Source organism: Phaseolus vulgaris, chromosome 3, assembly GCF_000499845.2.
Source record: "Phaseolus vulgaris cultivar G19833 chromosome 3, P. vulgaris v2.0, whole genome shotgun sequence".
Classification (NCBI taxonomy): Eukaryota; Viridiplantae; Streptophyta; class Magnoliopsida; order Fabales; family Fabaceae; genus Phaseolus; species Phaseolus vulgaris.
In genome coordinates, this window is record NC_023757.2 from 31,408,209 (window position 1) to 31,430,396 (window position 22,188).

A 22,188-nucleotide genomic window follows, 5' to 3' on the forward strand; every position below is an offset into this window, starting at 1 on the left:
AAACATATAATGACATATTCACCATTTTCAGATCTAGAATACACACATTTATCAGCATCATTAGTAGAAAAACCTTCACAAAGTAAAACATTATCAAGTTTTTCATGTCATTGTTTTGGTGCTTGTTTCAAACCATACAAAGATTTTAAAAGTTTGCATACTTTTTCCTTTTGACCTAGAACTACACATCCTTCAGGTTGAGTCATATAAATTTCCTCTTCTAATTCACCATTCAGAAAAGTTGTTTTAACATCCATTTGGTGAATTACTAACTTATGGATAGATGCTAAGGCTAGCAACACACGGATAGAGGAAATCCTAGTAATAGGTGCAAAACTATCAAAGTAATCTATGTTATGTTTTTGAGTAAACCCTTTAGCTACTAATCTTGCCTTATATTTCTCTATGGATTCATCAGGATGATATTTCTTCTTAAAGATCCACTTACAACTAATGGGTTTTGATCCTTTAGGCAGATCTACTAAGGTCCACGTATTATTTTTCTTAATTGAATCAAGCTCGGTTTTAATGGCCTTATCCCAATGTTTAGCATCAGGAGCACTAGTAGCTTCTAAAAAACTTATTGGATCATTCTCAACTAGATAAGTATAAAAGTCATCTCCAAAAGATGTTTCCTTTCTCTGTCTTTTACTTCTCCTAACATCCTCACTCAAGGTATCACTAGCACTATCTATAGGTTGTTTAAATGTACCACTGCTCTTTAGTGGAAAGATGTGTTCAAAGAACTCAGCGTTTTTCGTCTCTACTATAGTGTTACGTTCAATTATATCACTGTTAAGAACTAGAAACCTATAGGCAACAGCACTATGTTCTGCATATCCTAAGAACATACAATCAGATGTTTTAGAGCCTATTTTCCTTTTCTTAGGATCAGGTAACATCACTTTAGCTAAACACCCCCACACTCTTAGGTATTTCAGATTAGGTTGATAACCTTTCCACAACTCATAGGGTGTTTTACCAGTTTTCCTATGTGGTATCCTATTTTGCAAAAAACACGCTGTAAGCAGAGATTCACCCCATAAATTACCAAGAGCATTAGAACTAATAAGCATTGCATTCATCATTTCTTTAAGAGTCCTATTTTTCCTTTCAGCTACTCCATTAGACTCAGGTGAATACGGTGGGGTTACTTCATAAATAATACCTTCTTTCACACAATAATCATTAAATAAAACATATTCACCACCTTTATCTGATCAAATTCTTTTAATTTTCTTATTTAGTTGATTTTCTACTTCCGCTTTATAAGTTAAGAACATGTCAAAAGCTTCATCCTTATGTTTAATTAAATACACTTTGGTGTATCTACAAAAATCATCTATAAAAGTTACAAAATAATTTTTACCACCTCTAGACATGGTTTGTTTTAAATCAGCAAGGTCAGTATGAATTAAACCAAGAATTTCAGTTTGACGTTCTACAGAGTGACATGTTTTCTTTGTTATTTTAGACTCTACGCATACATCACATTTAATACTTTGTTTGTCATGCATGTTGATTAATCCTAGTCGTTGCAATTTTATAACATACGAAGAATTCACATGTCCTAATCTAGCATGCCATATATCATACGAGTCAACAATATAAACAGAAGATTTAGATTCATTCATAATTTCAGAAATGTTCAATACAAAAAGGCCTTGATCACAATATCCCTTTCCCACAAAAACATTATTTTTTGTCATAACAATCTTATCAGATTCAAATGACACCTTAACCCCCAACTTTGCTTAGCAATGCCACAGAGACCAACTCTAATTGATGGCACATGTAGCACATCATTCAAAGCCAGAGTTTTACCAGATGTGAGCTTCAGAAGAACTTTTCCTTTTCCTAGGATAGGAGTTGTCCTGGAGTCACCGAGATATACTTGTTCTTCTCCATCCCCCCACACTTGTGTAGGAGGTAAACACATTTCTGTTTGCACAGATGTGTCTGGTAGACCCAGAGTCTACCACCCATTTGCTCACATTTGTCACAAGGTTTACTTGTGAAACGAATGTCACAATAGTAGCTTCCCCTTCGGCTAGATTTGCCTTAGGAGGATAGTCGTTTTTGGCCCTATGTCTGCATTGAGGTGCATGATGACCTGGCTTTTCACAGACAAAGCAATTACCCTTTTTCTTGAAAGTGGGGTTAGTTCCACTGGGACGAGAGAATTTGTTATATTTCTTTTTATGATCAAATTTTTTCTCGTACCTTTTTGGAGCTAGTTTGTCTTCTACCACATTTGCTTTGGCAGACAGAGTTTTGGCCTTTGCAGCATCGCACTCCTTCCTGTTTGTGTCTTCGATGATGATGTGGGTGATCAGATCTGATAGTGACATTTGTTTCTGTCTGTGCTTCAGTTGTTGTTTGTAATCCGTCCAAGACTGCGGGAGCTTTTCGATCAAGAGTTCGGACACGAATTCATCTGGCAAGGTTATGCTTTCAGTTTTGATATCTTCAATCAGCTTGTGATATTCGTTTATTTGGATTTTGATGTCTTTGCCTTTGATCATCTCCCAGCGGTAGTAGTTTGCAATTACGAACCTTTGTCTGACGATGTCTTCGGCAGTATATTTGAAGATAAGAGAATCCCAAATATCTTTCGCATTCTTATAAGAAGCATAAACATCGAATAGATCGTTAGATAACACACTGAGTAAAGTGTGACGGCATACCTTATTCGCATGGATCCAATCGTCAACTTGTTTCGCAGCCGTGGTTGAGTCGGGTTTGGAAGTTGTAAGTGCAAGAGCAACTCCGTACATGTCCAATAGGGTGGACACGCGTTCTTGCCAACGTCAGAAGTTCTGACCGGTGAAGACTTCAATTTTTGAGACATCCGGAAATGGTTTCGCAAAAATGGTTTGCATTGTGGAAACAACATTTGATGTTCCCTGAGCAGCGTTGTTGTTGTCGTTCGTATTTTCAGCCATAAGTCCTTACGATTGTAGTAAAAATAGGCTTTAAAACGAAAAAAAAAAAAAAAAAGATTTCCCGAGGCGTGAGTGATCACTATCCGTAAGGACTTATCCGCGGTGTATTGCGCAAGTCCCCCAGGATACAACAGGAACTTCCTGGTAATGTCCGAGGATCAGAATTAGCAAGTTTCTCTTTAAAAGAGTAATACCTAAATAGAACCCAGAAATATTATAATAATAAAATAATGAGGAGAGAGAAATTGAAAAGGGAAAATGGAGAAGGAAGAAGATGGTGAACGAAGGATTTGAAGAAGATGAAGAGGTGAGTGATTTGATGCGTTTTCTGAAGGGGGTGGAGCTCTCTTTATATAGGGAGAGAATCCAAGAGTCCATTGGAACTTCCAGACCCACGTGCTTCCGTCCAACATCGCAACTGCGGCAGCAACGTTCTAAAATCCCGAAGGACTAGGCACTGCGAGCGCGAAAGCGGAGCAACGTTCTTCAACTTTCAAAGGGCAAGGCAGTGCTTTCCCGGTCATGTGGCCACGATCCAGGGGGAGAGGGCAACAAGCGCGAATATCTCGGTAAGTTCCAGTGTCTACTGCACTTCCGAGATCTCCTCCAACGGAATCGAAAAACTAGGGTTTTCCACGCACAACCTGATTTCCGTTTCACACACTCTGTTTTTCGTTTTTGTTTTGCTATATTTGGTTCTGTTTTACAACATCATTTTTGCTAACATATAGATTTTGGTCTAGTTCCCCATATTTTTGTATTTTTTTCTTTAATAATACTTATTTCACGTGATGACAAATGATTGTTATTACTTGAGGTGTAGTGATGCTTAACATAAAAACTTTTTATAAAAAATAAAAATCTGGGGATAAAAAAAATCATCTAAATTTGAAGGACAAAATATATTTAACAATACTATTATTGTGTTGTTAAATTCCACGTAATAATTATTCACATAACCTCCACCATTTATGTCAAGAATTTGTTAACGCTAGAGAGAGAAAAAAAAATTAAAAGATATTCATTTCTAATCTATTAATAATATAATCGGAGAAATTAAAAACATAATTAAATTAATATATTAATAATATAGTTGGATTGACACCCACCAACTAATATCTATTCTAGAATCATACATCATGAGGGGTAGAAATGAATGCTGCAATTGAAATTGGCCTCAGCTTCTCTGTAAAAGTGTTTTTAGCTGAGATGGTACCATCTGCTCCATTTCCATTTCTGACACTCATATATCTTATTCCCACCCAACATTGCATGCTATACTGATGCAGATTACTCCGTCTTTTCTATCAACTTTATGCCATAAGCTTCTATAATATCTAGTGCTGCAAATGCCACAATATACAATTTCTTGATATAGTTCCATAGTTTCATAATATACATCATGTTAATAATAATCAATGACACAATATTTATCTGATGCAAAAAAAACTTTCCTAAAATTCAAATAACTCAATTGTTTGCAATTCTTTGACCATGTGACTGCCAAGTATGCTGATTATGCATGAGAAAAACTAGACATCATGGCTCACCTGGAGTGTATACTTCAGGTTCGATTGGCCTCAAAACTCCTCTTGTCTGAATTTTGTTTGTCAATAAGAGCTGCAAAACCAGATACAATTTACTAACAGCATTTGCTTGGAATGTAACACAAGAATAGAAAGGGATGGAAAGTACCAGAGCTCCAACAGCAGCCGGAACACCAACAGTGAGGGCCATGGCAGTTGTGGTGTTTCCATTGACAGTCTTCCCAAATTGAAGTAAAGTAGCTGCATGCTTCTCTGTATTTTGGCTATCTGGGTATTCTATTTCCACTTCATGGTGCAAAAGCACCATGTCCTGCTTACAAAGCAAGCAAAAGTTAAGGCACCCATACTAAATGTATGTTTTATTAAGTAATCACTGAACATTCCTGTAACTAAGTTGCTTTAGCATATTTAATGTGATATGTGGATAGAATAACATGTTTTTGCTGGATTTTGGAAGAAATTAAATTAAGCAGTCATGTTTTTGTTGTTCCAACATTTAGATCATATAATGTTAGATGGAGACTTACGTGATGGAAGCACTATGCATTTCACATATAAACTAATTAGGAGATGAGTGCTAGCAATACAATTTTTAATAGAATGTGTTGCTAGCATTTCTTTATGATAGAAACATACCTTTTCTGTGCTAGTATATGATAACCTCTCCTCCATGCGGAAACGAGCGACATCAAAAGCACTTTTGCAGAAAGCAGGGATTTCTGTTTGCTCAAGAAGTCCCAAGAATCTATATGAAAAAAGACAGTGAGGTTAAGACAATAATTTTCTAAATGAAAGTACAAGAGAAGGGTAAATGGTGTACATGATTGTTTTTGCTGTCTTCCTAGCAGTTCTTCGATCTTTGCAGTGCCCTTGTGTCAATATTAGTTCCATGATGTCATTCTCTCCTATTAATGGTCCATCTAGATCTGCACTAACAACTTTGAGAAGTTCAAATAAGAATTTTCTGAAAGTTGGTCTCTGTTCATCCGTTAGCAAAGAATGAGCTTCATCGTTAAATAATCCAATCCTAGACAGTGTCCCCATGATCTCACTAAATCCTGCACACCAAGTTACTACAAGTATCAGAAAGATTAAGTGAACCATAAATGCACAAACACACCACACATATAACATTGATTAATTTTAACATGACTCAGAGGATGGTACCACTTCACCAAATATTGATTATTATAGTTTTAAAATGTTATAGACTACGGAAATGATCGCTGCCAAATATTAGCCTGAAAAGTAATAGAAACATTTGTACACCGTGCCTTCATAGCGGAGGGTTCCACGGAAAATGGTTGATGCTTCAGAAGCTATTCCATATAAATCCCCATAAAGTAATGAATTACGATTTGGGAGACATTCCAAAGAAAAAGCAGGAAGTTCTGGGAGCCTTAGTCTTGTAGCTGAATCATAAAGATCGTTCCCTGTTCAAAAACCAAAAGTGAAGCAGTAAGCTTATGACAACGCAAATGCTATTAGACCTTGAAAATTATTGAAAAGTGGACTTTGGTGGGATTTTATATATTTATGGGTGGTCAAAGGTGGCGTGATAAGATACAAACTCTCGTTGGGATGGACTTTAAATGACTTTGATAACATTTAAAAATGAACTTTAAACCTAAGTCAATCTCATAAAACTGACTTATAAGGTGAAGTTTGCTCCCACTTATATACTATGAAATGTTTTAATCTCAAGTCGATGTGAGATCTCAAAAAAATGGATGCATGCATGCATACATGTTGTGGAGGCAAGTTACCCCAAAATGGGAATGGAGAACATATCCTGATTGTTGTTTACCTGAAATTATATTCCCAAATGATTAAAAGCTTACCATCAATATGTACAGTTTCACCACCCCATTTGTAAGTGGCAGGATTGCGCCCAGCTCGGATGGCCCCTGCAGGATTCCAACTGAAATAATGGATAACCAATGAGTTCTTCTAGCTACAATCATAAAGTTTACTGAATAAGGAAAATGACTGTGACCTACCACAGTTAAATGATAGCAAGATGAAATACTACAAACAAAGTTTAAAAACAAAGCTTTCGAAACTTACACTAACACCCATATACAAACATTTATCCAAAAAAGTGTTCCAAGTCAAAATATTTTGTTATGTGATCTCTCAGGAGGGTTTTAAGGGAAACAAAATAGAAACCCGAGCAACTCTATTACAAGTTTTCTCTGAATGAAGACAGATATTCCATGTACATTGTGCATGTACACCAGTAGCTAATAACTGAGGCCAAGCAAAGTTTGAAGATATTTGAGTTATATTTTAAATGTGTAAATATGGAGAAGAAGCAATAGGTGATAACAGGATTGGTATTGTCGTCTGAGAGATGTGCCATGCACCTTCACATGTTATTTGATTTGCAAGCTTCTTCCTGAACTATAAAAGTCTATCACTGAATAAAAATGACATCTTATTTCTAGAAATAGTAATGAGTATGCTGTCGTACAAAACATTCATGTTGCATATAAATTGACCATATAAGTTAGTGGGGTTATTTTATTAGGTATGACTTTTATAAAAATAAGTGTGGTTTACCTAACTTTAGGTTTGTTTACCTTTCTTTGTATCATGACTTTTGGTCCAGCCCTTTTTTCATGATGTATCTTTTTTCTTTTTTTATTCTATTTTTTATATGCTACAAATGAGGGTGAGCTAAGGAGTGTCAACTTAGTTGGAATGTCTTGGTTTCACAATGATGCTTAGCATGACAATACCTTTTCATAAAAAAAATCACATCAAATCAATAAGTGGCAGTCTTTTGAAAGAAAATTCACAGCCTCAAATTTACTAATGCTGGATGCAAAAAAGAGAAGACTCCTGTTGAAACTCTCTGCTGCCTTGTCTTGTACTGTAATTTTGGCCTAAACCATACCATTTCCAGTAACAAACACGCTATTCAGCTTGTTTACTCTTTATTTTGACAAAGACATTCCAAGAAAGTACCTGAATTTATATGCTAATGGATTGTTAGCAGCTTCAGGTGATGGAAGTCCACCGCAATAAGAAGTGAAAGACTTTATTTTACCCTTACGCGAATGCGCCTGGTTGATCATTTTCATTGCCATCATATGATCTGGGTCATCAAACAAATACAATGTTATTGCAAGGCACAAGCTGGTTTCAGCCAATGCTTTGGGATAAAATGTAAAGAAGTATTTCTGAAGTGATTCCACTAATCACAAACTGTCATATAATAAGCTTGTTGATTTTCATAATGATTTGAGAGACATGTTGATAATATTTTGATTATTCAACAATGTAAATACTTTTACACTTATAGTTGATTTCTATTAAACTCAAAAAAAATCTAAACTTCCTCGGAAGAAAATTATCATAGGTTGGTCATGCATCCATTCAGGAAATAAACAGAAGCATAAATTTAAAAGAAAATATGTGGTGCTTCAAAAGTCCCGAAACCAATCAATAATTATCAGAATAATTCTTACCAATCCCTGGGTCCAAACCCATCTCTCCAAGAATTGTTATACCAGCATCTTTAGCCTTATCATCTAGCATTGACATGGAGCTATCAACATAGCTAGCAGTGACAAGATGTTTTTTCAGCTGCATTAAGGAACACATTCTTTACTATTGTTTACAATTCTTACTAAAAAAGAAATCTGCATAGATGTTATTTATGAGAATCGGGAATTCAAGCAAGCATTGGTTTACAAAGGATCAACAATTTCCTAGATTACTTTCATGATCTCTTTTTTTTACCCACAGTTGACCAATCTTTAACTTGATTTATGTATTAATGCAAGAATTGACTTCAGCCCTCGTCACAATTTATAAGTTCAATTCAATACTTTATTAATTTTACAGTTGTTGCAGTCTTTACCTATGATCTATTCTAGATATACTTTGTCCAAAATCCTGTCATTTTATTTTATTTTTTCTAAATATATATCCTTTCCTTTCAATAATATTAAACGACAACATAAAATAATGTGAAGCACCTCAATGCAAGCATTTGCTACGATAATGTGATAACTAGGGAACAGCAAACTTATAACAACGTCAACCTGCAGAAAAAGAAAAGAAAAGAAAAAGTTAAGATAAGGCTGCTAATGCTATTAAGGCCCTAAGAACACACAAAGCATAGGTCACATGTTGCATGATATTTCAAGATGGAAAATTCAATATTATAAGTAAATTTATAGGTTAATAATACTCAAATTGCTTGTGCCAGCCAAAACCCATATCCATTTCTTGTAGGCTTAAATGAAGTCATTTTGAGTTGCTTTCCAAAGAATCAATTAAGATATATGCAAAATTTAGTTGCCAAGAGACAAACGCACCTGTGATATGTATTTACACAAATTCTCATGATCCGTCACATCAAGCTGGATTCCAGTTACATTTGGAATGCCCTCAGCTATCTGCGTTGATATTCTAATGTCAAATCTGGGAGAAATCAAGAAATTATTATGTGAAAGCAAAATATCAGTAAAAATACCTGCTCTACATCCTTCAGGTACAGAGATCCCACAATGACTTCTACATCAGGTTGACATTCAAAATCATCTTCCAACAATGTTTTATACCATTCACTCGATGATGGCCTTCCAAATGAGGATAACATTTCAGCAGCTGGTTGACAGACCCGACCAGCACCAAGAATTAAAACCGCAGCCTTCCTTTTGGAACCCAACCCCTTCTCTGTGCCATTCTCTTCTACTTTACCAAGCTTCAAAGAAATTTTACTGGAATCTTGATTTGAAAATCTATCATTTTCAGGTGCTTTAGCAATAGCAGTTAAAGAATCAATGATTTGATCCAGAACAGCCCTATCATCTGCACCAACCTGCTCAGAACCCAAAATGTCAATACCTCCTTCATTCTAATAAATTCACTAGGTTGGCACAAAAGTCACAGTTTAAAAAGTAATTTCAATAACAAAAATGATAGAAAACATAGCACACAGGGACAGATAGCTAGCTAGACCTGACATTAAAAAGAATTGACACCCCTCAGAATGGGATTGAAACATCTAACAGAAGACAAGTTACAATGTTTCCAGAATAGGAAACAAGGTATGATGAGTGGGAAAAGTAGCCTTCTTATAGTGAATTACTTAGGGTGTGGTACCCTTCCTGCTGAGAAATCATTATTACCTTGACTCGAACAATGAAAGACATTCCATCATTACAAATAAAGTGTTCATAACATATTTAACAAGTCTTAGAGAAAAGAAATTGAATTATTCTGTCTTTTACTATCATACATCGAAATAAAGAGAAAGAACATTTCAGAGGGACATACATAAATATTTGAGTTTGAAATACAGGACTACTTACTTCAAGTTCAGAGAATGATACAGCTTTAACACTCTGACCCACATGGCAGTTGACTAAGTGGAAGGTGCCTCCTGCAGCTTCAATAATATCTAAGGCCTCGTTTATAAGAAACTGATCAAATAAGTGACCACTCAGAGATACCTGCCAGTTATATTCAGCAATTTCAATCAGAAGATTAACTAGCAACTAGTAGGATTATTGATGTGTTGTATTTTAGTTTATTTTTAGGTGTCATTTTAGTTTGAATTAGTTGCACAATTAGTCTTAGGTATTAGTTTTGCATGTTCCTATTTGTTTTTCGCATTTTTGTTGGACTTGTTATGCATTGATATTCTATATGTGCAAAAACATTTTAGAGTAAAATTAAAGCTGTCTTGTCTTGAGTGCTTGTATAAGGTGCAAGGGTATGCAAAAACATATACTGTTGTACACAAGCTAATCTAAGTATGTAGGGTTAGAACAATGGACAATAATATTTGAAACTGAAGAACGCACCGATATATTGTACTTCCTTTGGTTGGATAGAGAATTTTCCGAGTTTTCTGATGCTTCCCTGCAAACCAAAAAGAAAGAATGTCCCTGTTATAATATATGGGAAAATACCAAGAAACTATGAAAGTGGCACATTATTCAACAAAGTGAATGAAGAAAATAATATTACAAAGAATGAAATATAGATGAGACACATACTCTGAATCAGAATGCCGCATGCGTGGGATATAATCATATAAGGAGGTTAGAACTCCTCTATGGGCTATGCAAGCTCTCTTTAAGTGAGCAGGCAACTTTGTAATGTCTGTAGCCAAAGCCAAATTTACGACAAATTGGGAAAGTATGTTTCCAAAATGTTGAGAAGCCTAGCCATAATGAAATTGCATATGTCATCATTCTCCATTCCAAAATACTATTCTCTTATCAAACAGAAGCATAGTAAGTAACAAATAAGAAGAAACCTACCTCCTTTGCAAATTCTGTAGGAAGGATGTCAACAGCTAAACATATCACACCATCGCCGTCCATATCATCATGGTAGGAATTTGTTATGGGATCATACCTAACAAAAATGTTTAAAGATTACATCATACTAGGGAAAAAAACTGTAACGTAAATATTTGCAATTAAACTGAAAGTTATATGGTAATGTAAGGCAAGATATTGCAGCAGAGTATCACCTACAATTCTTATAGCTTCTAAATCGCACAATCAAGTATTATATGGTATTTCATCCTTTATAGGGCTTATCCCTTTTCTTTTATATGCCCCAACATGTGGAGCTAGAAAGACAGAGATTTTATGCTTTTTATGTGACATAAGTAGGGATATACTGTGTTGTGCATAATGAAGCAGTTTGTTAAGGCCTCGTGGTGAATAAAATCCAAGCTTTTATGTTTAACAGAGGTAGACCAGCAGCATCATACACATTTTTCTGACCTTCCAAATAAAGCATTACCAGAAGCAGAAAAAGGTACTTTGACAAAGAATCTTATATTTGTGTTTCTTTTTTATATTTCTTGCTTGTTTTAAGCAGAAAATATGACCATGAAGCGTACATTATCATGATATCAACTTGGGCCATGTACATTTCTTAACATGTGTTACCCATGCAAAGTGCTTGAAACAGTGCAATATTCATGAACTCTAAAACAAAAGTATAATCTCTTTCTAAGATAAATTCCATGGTACAATAGTGTAGATGAGACTAAAAGTAAATTAATTTTCCCAAACTAGTGACATTTTATACCTGAAAAAGGGTGAATCAATTGAGGTAGTGTGGTTAACAAACTCAAGTGAGCCCCCTATATCGCATGTTATGTCTGCTATTCCCACAAGGGGGCACCCCTGGCCCATTAAGTCTTGCATCTGCTTATAGCTCAACAATTGAGGAAATCTTTTCTCCCAATACATGCAATTGACTAAGATAAGTAAATGTGAGTAATGGTGCTTAATAAGAAAACTCAGTTTATCAAGAAACATTTGATGAGAACAGAATTACTAATATATATAGTGAAACTTGACAACTATTAAATTTTTTCTTGATATGGTAACATGTGAATTAGATATATCTTCATGGAAGAACACAAAATACTTGGGAAAAAATTAGGTGGCTTTTGTTTAGCGTTTCTTTCTGATATATGAGAAAGAAAATTTCAAATGTCAGGAACTAGAAATCTAAAGGACTTGAAATCATTTTAGTAACGCATGACAAAGCAAGGTCAAGAAAAAATATAACTACTACCCTTAAAACTGCAATGTGATAAATAGTAGCATATAATTTGCTCCAATATCAGTACTTAGTAACAAGTACGAAGGACCTACCAATAACAGATGCATATGGTGCTATTTTTTCATGGAAAGTGGGATTGTAATGCTCAGGATGTGCATAGTAGTCTGCCTGAAATTATCATATCATGTTAGTGTACTAGTTATAATAGATATCCCTGCTTTACATTGAAGAGACCAATGTAATAGAATCAATAGATGAAAATAAATTGGGAAGAGGAAAAAAAGTAAAACTAAAAAAAGCATTACATTAAAAAAATAGAAAGATATATTCATTAGGAAAAACGATGAGAGTATGAATGAGAAGAATTAAGTGAGCTTCCAGGAGTTTCAAGAAATTATGTTCACAGTTTTTTTTTTTTTTTTCTTGTCAGAATATCATGAACAATCCATAAGGATGCAAAGGGTAATGCTGATTATTGCAGTAGTTACAATTCATTAGCCCATCAACTCTGCTCTTGTAAAATGAAAACACTTTTACTTAATGTCCTTATTTTATAGCATAGTGAGGAATTTTCAAAATTACTTTTCCACATAAATAACATGATGATTTTGAATTTTTACATTCCTTCTGAAATGGCTTCCAAATCACACATGCTACTATGCTATAAAATGGGAATTTGTTGTTTTTAAGATCATTTAAAGAAGTTTATCGTGTATTTGAAGTATTCATCACAAATTAGTTTTTCATATCTGAAAAACCATGCCAAAGTAACCCTTCATATTTTATTTTATTGTTTATGTTGAAATAAACCTTCATATGAATCTCGTGACGTGAGTGAGAAAATGCTGTAACTATAAATTATCACCACAGGTTTCAGATCCCAAATAAAATGACAATTATTTTGCTACTTATCATAAGAGCTGATTTTAGCAGGCAAATAGATGAGGAGATCCCAAAACTCAAGATCAAGATCAACTAACTTTATCAAACACTTTCATGGGATCTTTGGGTTCAACCATGTCTTGGGCAGTCACCACACAACCATAAACTTGGAAAACTCTTTTTGAAGCGTGCCGTGGTTGATTTGTGTCCTGTTAAACAAATTATATTCAGAGCAAAGTATAAGACATTTGCTAGACATCTCAAAAGCAACAATCACATAGCTGATAACATTTCAATATTCTATTAATTTATTTTTTTAATCAAAATTGAACTTGAGTTATAATTTCATTTATTTGTAACAGTAATAGATGTTTTGTATACACTTTTTTTATTTTTATACTATTATTACTGTGATTAATTTCTAGCAAAGTTTTGCATTCTTTATCTCTTCATACTTCCCTGACTTTTGAAATTTCACAATAATCAGTCCAAACTAAAGACGATTCTAGAGACTGTGAAAAGAAATTTTCCTCCAGGTGTCACATTATGCATCCTGATTATGAGAAACTTAATGTGTTACCCTGTCACTCTGTTGTCTAACTTAGCGAGGCAAGAAATGAAAAAGAGTTCTAGAATTGAGTGATAAGACTCTGAATCATCATTATGTTATGATATGAAACAGACCTACTAATGGCTTCTTTATGCTGATAATCTAGGACAAGCACAAGTGTAGTACAACTAACTAACACAAGGTGAACCTAAAAACACTCTCAATTGAACAGAAAATTACCTTTCTATGTAGGTCACTTAGTCTAGATGGATCTACGAATGTATGAGGAAGGAGCCTAAATATCTCTTTTGCACCAGAACAAACTACAAGAAAGGAAGAAATCAAAAGTTAGCATAAGCCTTACTTCTCAACATTGATTGGGCTAACGTAAATGAGATTTCAGAAAGGATGGGACATAAAAATAATGTATCATTTCCTAACACCATACCATTTCCTGATCCAGTAAATACAAAAACCAGGGGACAAATCCCCAATGGCAATCCCTGCGTCGCAATTTCTTCACCAACAGAAATCACAGCAGCCTTAGCAGCAGCCAGGGAAGGGTACATGTAAGATGATCCCAGTGACAAGAAAGGTGTTGAGTATCCAAGACTTAGAAACCCTGGAACAATAAAACAGATAAGATGTATAGTTTGAAATCACACTCTAGACCATGCCATTCAACATGGACACAATAAACTAAAACTGGTACAATTAGAAACTTACGCTGTCCTAATCCACGCAAGAAGTCAATCATTCCAACTCTACCAGCAAATTTTCCAAATGCAAGTAACCTTTTACCGTTGTCCCCAACAATTAACTCATAGTCAAATAACGATGCCCTCTCAGCTAGAATCTAAGGTTGGGGAAAATAACAAAAACAAGTTAGAAGGGCCAAGAAATCACAACAAAAAAATAAGCCATATTTCAAACATGAAGAATTATACTCCTGGTTCCTATGGTTGTCCCCATTTTGTAACAGATTATCACTGCCAGAAAATTTTTCTAGCAGTTTTACAATACCAGAAATTCTTCTCTTTTGTATGTAGAAGACTAAAACTTCCAGTTTTCTCGCATAGGAGGCTAAAACATAAAATGAAGACAACTACAGAGACAAACTGAATAGTTGAACTTTATACATAATCTTAACACCTTATCAAGCAAAGGCATGTTCTCTTTCTGTGCTTTATGGGTGTGGGAGAAGAAGGCATAAGCTCTATCTGGCAATATCATTTCCAGCTGCATCAATGTCATGTACATCGTTAAAATTCTCCGATCAACTGAACAGACTCTAGCAGGAAAATAAGAATTTAAAAAACCAAGATAAAATAAAAGAAATACGAACCTTTGGTTGCTTAATGCCAAGGATGAGACCACATTGTGACAGGTCTTCTGATATTTCAGCGCCAACTTCTTCATAGAGAGCATCATGGTGTATTCTCTTAGTGGAAGGCTGCACAATGATTCTAGAAACACCTGTCCTACCATGAAGTAATCGAGCACAGTGTGATGGTGTCAAAGGTGCCCTTCTTTCCCATTTATTCACAGATTCTGCCAATATCCCAACAACCCCGTTCCCAAGCATGATCCTTTTACCTGTTTCAACACACCCAAAGGTCCCAATTCTTCAACCATTCACAACATAACTCAAAAGCCTTATCATATTCATAAATAAATAAATAAAGCTCACCCCCAATATCAGATGTTGAACACGTTTTTTGCAATGGATTATGATTGAAACTGAGTTAGAGAAGAGAAAAGGTGAGGAACAAACAAGAATAAGAGAAGTGATTTCAGACAGGATGGCTGTGTTTGTATTTCATTGAGTCACAATCAATGCCAAATCAATATGAAAGGTGGATTGAGTTGAAGGTGTTTTGAACTACGAGAACTTAGAACAGAAAACAAACACGTACCAAGTTGTCAAGTTCGTTCTTTGGTTGCGGTCATGTCAGCAAAACAATATTGTAAGTTGTAACAAATCTTGTAACATTTAAAAAGGTTGAACTGTGCACATGACCTGTACTATGACAGCAGAGTTAGGCACACACGACACTGTAAGAATGGGAAGTGGATCCTACCCTTTTCCTACGTTGTCATTTTCTGTTTGTTTTTTGTTCTAAATTAGCTGAGTCTTATCTAAATGCAGAAATAAATAACAATGTGCTAAAATTTTCATATTAACCTCGTGATGGACGATGACTCCTCAGACAAAGGAAAATAATAAATAGAAATGGTTAGAGAGCCATGTTGATGCCACGTCTTTACCAAACATACATACGTAACGTAGTCATTCACTGGAGTTGAAAAACATGCTCTGGATAGACACCTGACGTGTATTTCTTAAAATAACATTACACACTGAATCAATAAACAACATTAAACAACAACATTTTTAAAATAAACTTCTTCCTAAATATTCACAAAAAATAAAAAAAATAAAAAATCAATTTCTCTATTATTAAAATTAGTAATATTTTAATGAAATATTGTGATTGAAGTTGTAAATGTTAAAGAAATAAATCATAAATAATATTAATTATTTTAAAAATATATGTTCAATGAAAATTAATGATTTAAGCTCTTCCTATACAACATTGATTTAACAGTTTCCATATCTAACCAAATAATATTGATTCGAATTATTACTTTTGATATAAAATAAATTATAATATAACATACGTTATAATATTAATCACCCTTTCATTACTAAACAATTATTAATATCATGTGACGTAACTGTTACATTAGTACGTCAACAATCATGTTGATGTAATGTTAATCTCTGTCAGACAATTTATGTAGTGTAAATATAATTGGTGTAATATTTTTATGCAATTGCATATGGAAAAAAAAAACTAAATAATTGAAATCTAAAGACAAAAATCATTCTTTAATCTTTTTAATAATGCAAACTTTTGATAGACTTAAACAATATAAGAATTAAATTAAAATAAGTATGACTTATTCAAATGATTTTTTTAGTTTGCTTTTTCTCATATTAATAAATAAATTATTAAAAATTATAATATAAATTTTCTAATATGTTGTGATAAGTATAAATGTATTATAAATAAAATACAATTAACCACAAAATGACATTTAAAAGACATACTTTTATATGTTTATTAGTTGCTATTTAAATTTAAATATATAATTATATTTAAATATAATAAATAATTTTATTTGACTTGGTTTGATTCTTTATTTTAAATTTAAAATCTAAAAAATATTCAATTTAGATCAACTTTCAGTTTATTTTGCGATTTTTTTTATTAGTATGGTTTTGAGCACCCTTATAAAATATATTATGGTAATAACTAGCTTTAAAATAAATAAAAAAAGTATAATTTTTAACTATAATTTATTATTAATTTAAAATAAAATAAAAAATAATTTATTTAACTACAAATATGTTTGTTTGGAATAAATTATATGTTGTAGTTGAATAAATCAACCAAAATATTTTTTTAAATTCATTTTATTTATTTTACATCAATAAAAAATTATACTTAATTTTTAAAAATATTATTACCTATTTCAACATACAAAATTAAAGTAAAGTGAAAGTAAAAAAAAAGGCCTACACAACTAAAAAAATAAAAATAAAAATTAATCCACTTCTCACACTAAATTAAAACAACTTCATATTAAGTAAAATATATATATATATATATATATATATATATATATATATATATATATATATATACACACACACACTAAAGTCGTCATAGTTATCGCAAAAGGTATTGAAAACTAAACTTTTACCAATAAATAAATTAAAATTTGAAAATCTATAAATAAAATTTATACGTTGGACATTTTATTTTATTTTAAAAATATATCTTATTAAGTTTTTTATTTGAACTCTTTGTAACTTTAAAGAATATTATGATTGTTGTTGTTTTATTAGTTTTAACAAAGAATACGTAGAAAGATAAATATTTTTATAAATAGATTGTATTTTTTTTAATGAGTTAGTCACGTGATTTTTGTATAGTCACATCTTTTATATAAGTGGTATGTACATTCTTTAAGCAATATCATTTAATATCATTTCTTAAAGTGTTTCTTTTCTCATGACCACTCACCATATCTTTACATGGTTGTATTGACACGTCTTTTATATAAGTGTTATGACCTTCTATAAGCAATATAATTTAATATCCTTTCTTAAAGTGTTTCCTCACTTAGGATGGCACTCACCATATTTTGACAAGTTTAGTTTTGGTAAATAAATTATTCTCTACTAAGATTTTAATTTCTTCTCTTCTCTTATTTGAGTGGACTGTTAATAAGATATGCTACTCAAGTAGGATTTGGTTTTTTGAATTGTTTTGGATTTTTGAAAGTGTTGAGGAAAATTATGGGTTTATTTCAATCAAAGTAAAAGGAGTTAATATTCACCTATATTTAATGGTATGGTTTGTTTAGAAGTGTGTGGGGGTATGATTTGATTGAAATGTTGGATGTATGCATATAGAAATGGTTATATGAATATCTATGAACATGAACTAGTATGAATTGGAAAACACATCTTATAGTTATTTGAGAAATGGAAATCAATGTAAAAGAGGTAATTGTGGCACGAGAATAAATATTTGTATGAATTTTCATTACTATGTATTTTTCTATTTGATTGGGGTTGAGTATTGCTTAAGTGATACGTAATGATCATATTGACTATCATTATTCAAGTGTCAATACGAATGCTCAAGCAATGACATGTGTATCTTGAGCAAGGAAAAAGCTAAGACAACCCTCTCATTTGAAGGCATATTACTCAAATGTTATATTGGATGCTCAATCATTATGTTGAACATTTGAGTAATATGTGCATGAGGTGATCATGCTAAGTGTCCTACCCAGAATCGAAAGACCGAATGGTCGACAAGTAACACGGCCTCTCGACAAAAGCTACAAAACGAAAATCCTACTGATTAATTAGACTAATCTAAATTAAGGGTCACAAAGCATCATTAAGAAGTTATTGGGCTTGGGTCAACATCATTAAGAGGGAAGATCCAATGGAAAACTATAAATAAAGGAAGACCCTCATGATAAAAGGTAATTTTTTGGTAAAACTCATAATTGAACAACTAAAATATCTCATCTAACTTAAGCGTTGGAATATCTTTGCTAGTACCTCACCCCACGAACCTACAAGGAAGACAGTTGGAACCAGAGAAAAGAGGAAGCAGACTCAATATGGGATATTTGGTCTCACATTGTAAAAACACTTAGATAACTATGTACATGAATTATCCTAGTTTGGTGCAAGTGTTAGTATTTTGTGAAATGTGCTTAATACCAATGTATATTTTGAAATGCATCTTGTGATGGGATGTCACTAAAAATTTAGACATTTTATTAACATTGTTTAGTTGAAATATTTGTTGATAGTTGTTGTAACAAGATATCTTTATTTTGTTGTCAATAGAGTGATTAAATTTGTGCGATGTGCATTAAATAGGATGTATATACATGATGTATCTTGTTATATATAATGTATAAGATGTTTAAAATTAAATTAATTAATCATCATATTTTTGTTTATGGATTGTTACGAACATACATGGTAAAAAAATATATATTGCAGGTGATAACAAGAGTACTAACAAATGATGACAATATTTATTGTTATTATGTTGTAAATATTATTTTGAGAATTTAGTGTTATATAGTTGTGTATACTTATTTATATATTAGTCACCCAAACTCATTTTTTCTGAAAAGAAATATGAAATTGGAAAAGAAAATACATTGGAGTAGTGTAGTGGTTGGAAGTATTGGAATGAATTTTAAAAAGAATGGTCTTATCATGAGATTATAGCCATACTCAATGATATGGTGATGTCTCCTCATTCTTGTTCTTTCTTTTTGGATACGAATCCAATTTACTTAATTTTATATAGGAGTGTGCCTGTCGCATCTAACGACCATACCTTTTGCTTATTAATAATTTCCACAGAATGTTTTGGAATCATTCTCCCTCTTTCTTTCTCACTACAACAATTGAAGATACCCTTACTAAAATATTATGCATACATATGTTATCATGTTCAGCATACTTTTATTTCTGCCCTTTCATCCTTCATCTCACTGTTTTATTTTATTTCAACATTTTTCAATCATAAAAACAACAAATGGGAAGCTACCTCCTTTTCTTTTCTCTTTTAAACCCAAATGTGACCTTCCAACCCAAGGCCCCACTCTTAATGGGCTTTGGAAAAGGCTTAACAATGATAACATGGAACTTTATTTGCTAAGAAAAAACAACTAATCAATTTTTTTAGCAAATTCTGCCTCCACCTCATTTTAATTATTGTAAAAAGTAAGTTTTAACCATTTTAAGAATTTTAATAATTTTAAATGAAGCATAATTTTATATTCTTAAATAATCTCAATTGCATACCACATTTCATATTTTTCTTCCAGCTGCATTACTCTAATTATTTTTTAGCCGCATTGTTTGAAAAAAAAAAAATTCTTGACATGTTTTAATTTACTTCATAAGATACATTTACTTGGATATCTTGTAGTTATAAGTTATTTATCAGGTAACATAACATAAATTATATATCAAGAAAATAAATATTGTTGTACTTGTAATGGTTCCATAAAGTGGATTGTTATTACAATCTGAAGCAAATTGTGAGTCCTCAAAATCAAAAGTTTTTCTATATTACAAATTTTTTTTTATAGTTTTGTACTCCATTTTTGTATCTCGTTAGTTTTTTTTCTTGGATTTTGTGATTTCTCGATTGTACTTTAAGCAAATGAAAACACAACCATTATAAATAAAAATACCACAAAACTTACTTCAACCATCAATGTTCATCATCAATCACTGTTTAAAAATAAAGAAAAATACACCATATTTTTCATTATTCAAAAGAATATTGTTAAAATTAAAAAAAAATTACGAAGGTGTAAGAAGAGTTCGCTTTAAAAAAATTCTCTTCTTTCTTATTTTACTTAACCATTTATCTTTCCTCGTTTTCTTTCACCTCAAAAGAGTGGGAGGTTTATAGTTATGAAGAAAAAAAATGGAGGTGGCAGATTCTGATTCTTTCTAACGTGCTTCTGATGAGACTCTCAGACTCAGTGGACCCTAAGGCCTTATGTGAAGGTGTTTGCTTACTATTTGTAAGTCCTCTAATTTATAAACAACCCAACCCACCAATCATTACAAGAGGAAAAAAAACCCACCTACTATCATTCCAAGGAAATCAAATAAATACTGCAGTGATTAATCTATTTGTCATTAATTCATACCATATTCAAAATGTGATTTTTAATAAATTCTATTGAAAATTCTAAAAATAATAAATCAAACATATAGTAACCCTAATGGAGCTTAACTTTAATTAAGTTAATTTATTAACTAATCCTAAACTATCCTACTATTTTTATAAAGCTATTGTTTATGACCTTTATGGATTCGGCTCTTGTCATCATCTAATCTATCTACTATTTTTTCTTAACAAGTAATTTATCTTTTTCTTTGGCATAAATTATTTATTCAAATTAAATTATTAACATAATAGCAAATGTCAAAAAACCCCACTTCAACATATTTATTTTATATTTAAAGTGATAGCACAAAAATTCAAACCTTAGACCACTGAGATAAGTGTCAATGAGTTACTATTACGAACACTGATTGATAGTAGTCTAGAAGTTGATATTGATTAGTGTAAACATGAAGTAGTTTTAAAAAAATACCAATGTCTCTATCATATTTCAAATAAATTGTTAGGGTTTGTTTAAATCCTAAACGATCCATCAAAATCTGGTAAGTTTAGGATCAAGATCGTATCAGCATCACATGTTATGGTAAAGATATTATTCTTGGTATTATATATTGTTACGTTGTGAAATTAAAAAGTATGAAACTTAAATTTAGGGATATTTTATAATATATGTTTCAAATTTTAAAAGTCCATCTTTAAAAATATAATACCATACGAAAAATATGTCTATTAAATTATTTTTTTAATACATAATTTTTTTTAAAAAAACTGTATTTTAAAAAGAATTTAAGACATTGGTTTCCAGTTGGAATTTCTTGAACCTGTATTCAAATTACAAGAAATCCATTTTCTAAACTTTAAGCCCATCAAAACCAACGTTGGGTTGGTCCAAATTTGAGGGATGGGTTTAATCTTCTATTCTCTTTTAGGCTTTTGATTCCTGCACTCTCATAATTACTAAATGCAACTCAAAAGAAATAGACTAAAATAAAGATGATAGGAGGAATCACATCAACCGGAACGACTGGGTTGTCCCTCCCAATTGCCTCAAAACTGCCTATCTTCCTATTGGCTGCCTGACATCTCAGGCTACTCATAAAATTTCCCAAAGATGGATTCATCCGAATTATGATAGCCGCAAGACACAAATGAAATTAAACAACATCAACATAATAAATATAACCTTAAGCATAAGAAATCTACGTACCATTAAAATCCGTCCACTTATTGGATGACCCGTATAATGCTATCAGCTCCCGAGTAGGTAACTTATACGGAAGTTGATCAAAAACAACAAAAATCAACTGGCCCAGCGGTGACATAGATGACCTCGGCTAGGTAGCAAGTTGGGTTGGATTTTGGGTCCAATGAAAAGAGAATTTTGTTTGCCCTTCTGTATCATAAAAATAATCTCGGTCTTCCGGCTCTACGAATATTTTGAAGTATTTTTCTTT

General features: G+C 32.4%; 1 protein-coding gene across 2 annotated transcripts; it reads right to left on the bottom strand.

Moving 5' to 3' along the window:
* Positions 1–4,001: 4,001 nt before the first annotated feature.
* LOC137807124 (alpha-aminoadipic semialdehyde synthase) lies at positions 4,002–15,668 on the bottom strand. 2 transcript variants are annotated; one of them, XM_068607586.1, is made up of 26 exons: positions 15,392–15,668; positions 15,166–15,215; positions 14,821–15,071; positions 14,628–14,714; positions 14,202–14,331; positions 13,924–14,097; positions 13,716–13,798; positions 13,024–13,134; positions 12,136–12,211; positions 11,561–11,732; positions 10,777–10,873; positions 10,510–10,676; positions 10,315–10,372; positions 9,820–9,960; positions 8,979–9,326; positions 8,821–8,901; positions 8,479–8,544; positions 7,966–8,083; positions 7,463–7,592; positions 6,334–6,413; positions 5,767–5,925; positions 5,313–5,550; positions 5,129–5,237; positions 4,641–4,802; positions 4,496–4,565; positions 4,002–4,288 (listed from the first exon to the last, which is right to left on the bottom strand). In XM_068607586.1, the coding sequence occupies exons 3-26, from the start codon at positions 15,058–15,060 to the stop codon at positions 4,236–4,238; spliced, it is 3,150 nt and encodes a 1,049-aa protein (XP_068463687.1). In that variant the 5' UTR covers positions 15,061–15,071; positions 15,166–15,215; positions 15,392–15,668; the 3' UTR covers positions 4,002–4,235. The 2 variants fall into 2 exon arrangements, with proteins under 2 accessions (XP_068463687.1, XP_068463688.1); XM_068607587.1 differs by lacking the exon at positions 15,166–15,215 and having other exon boundaries at positions 15,392–15,596.
* Positions 15,669–22,188: the final 6,520 nt, after the last annotated feature.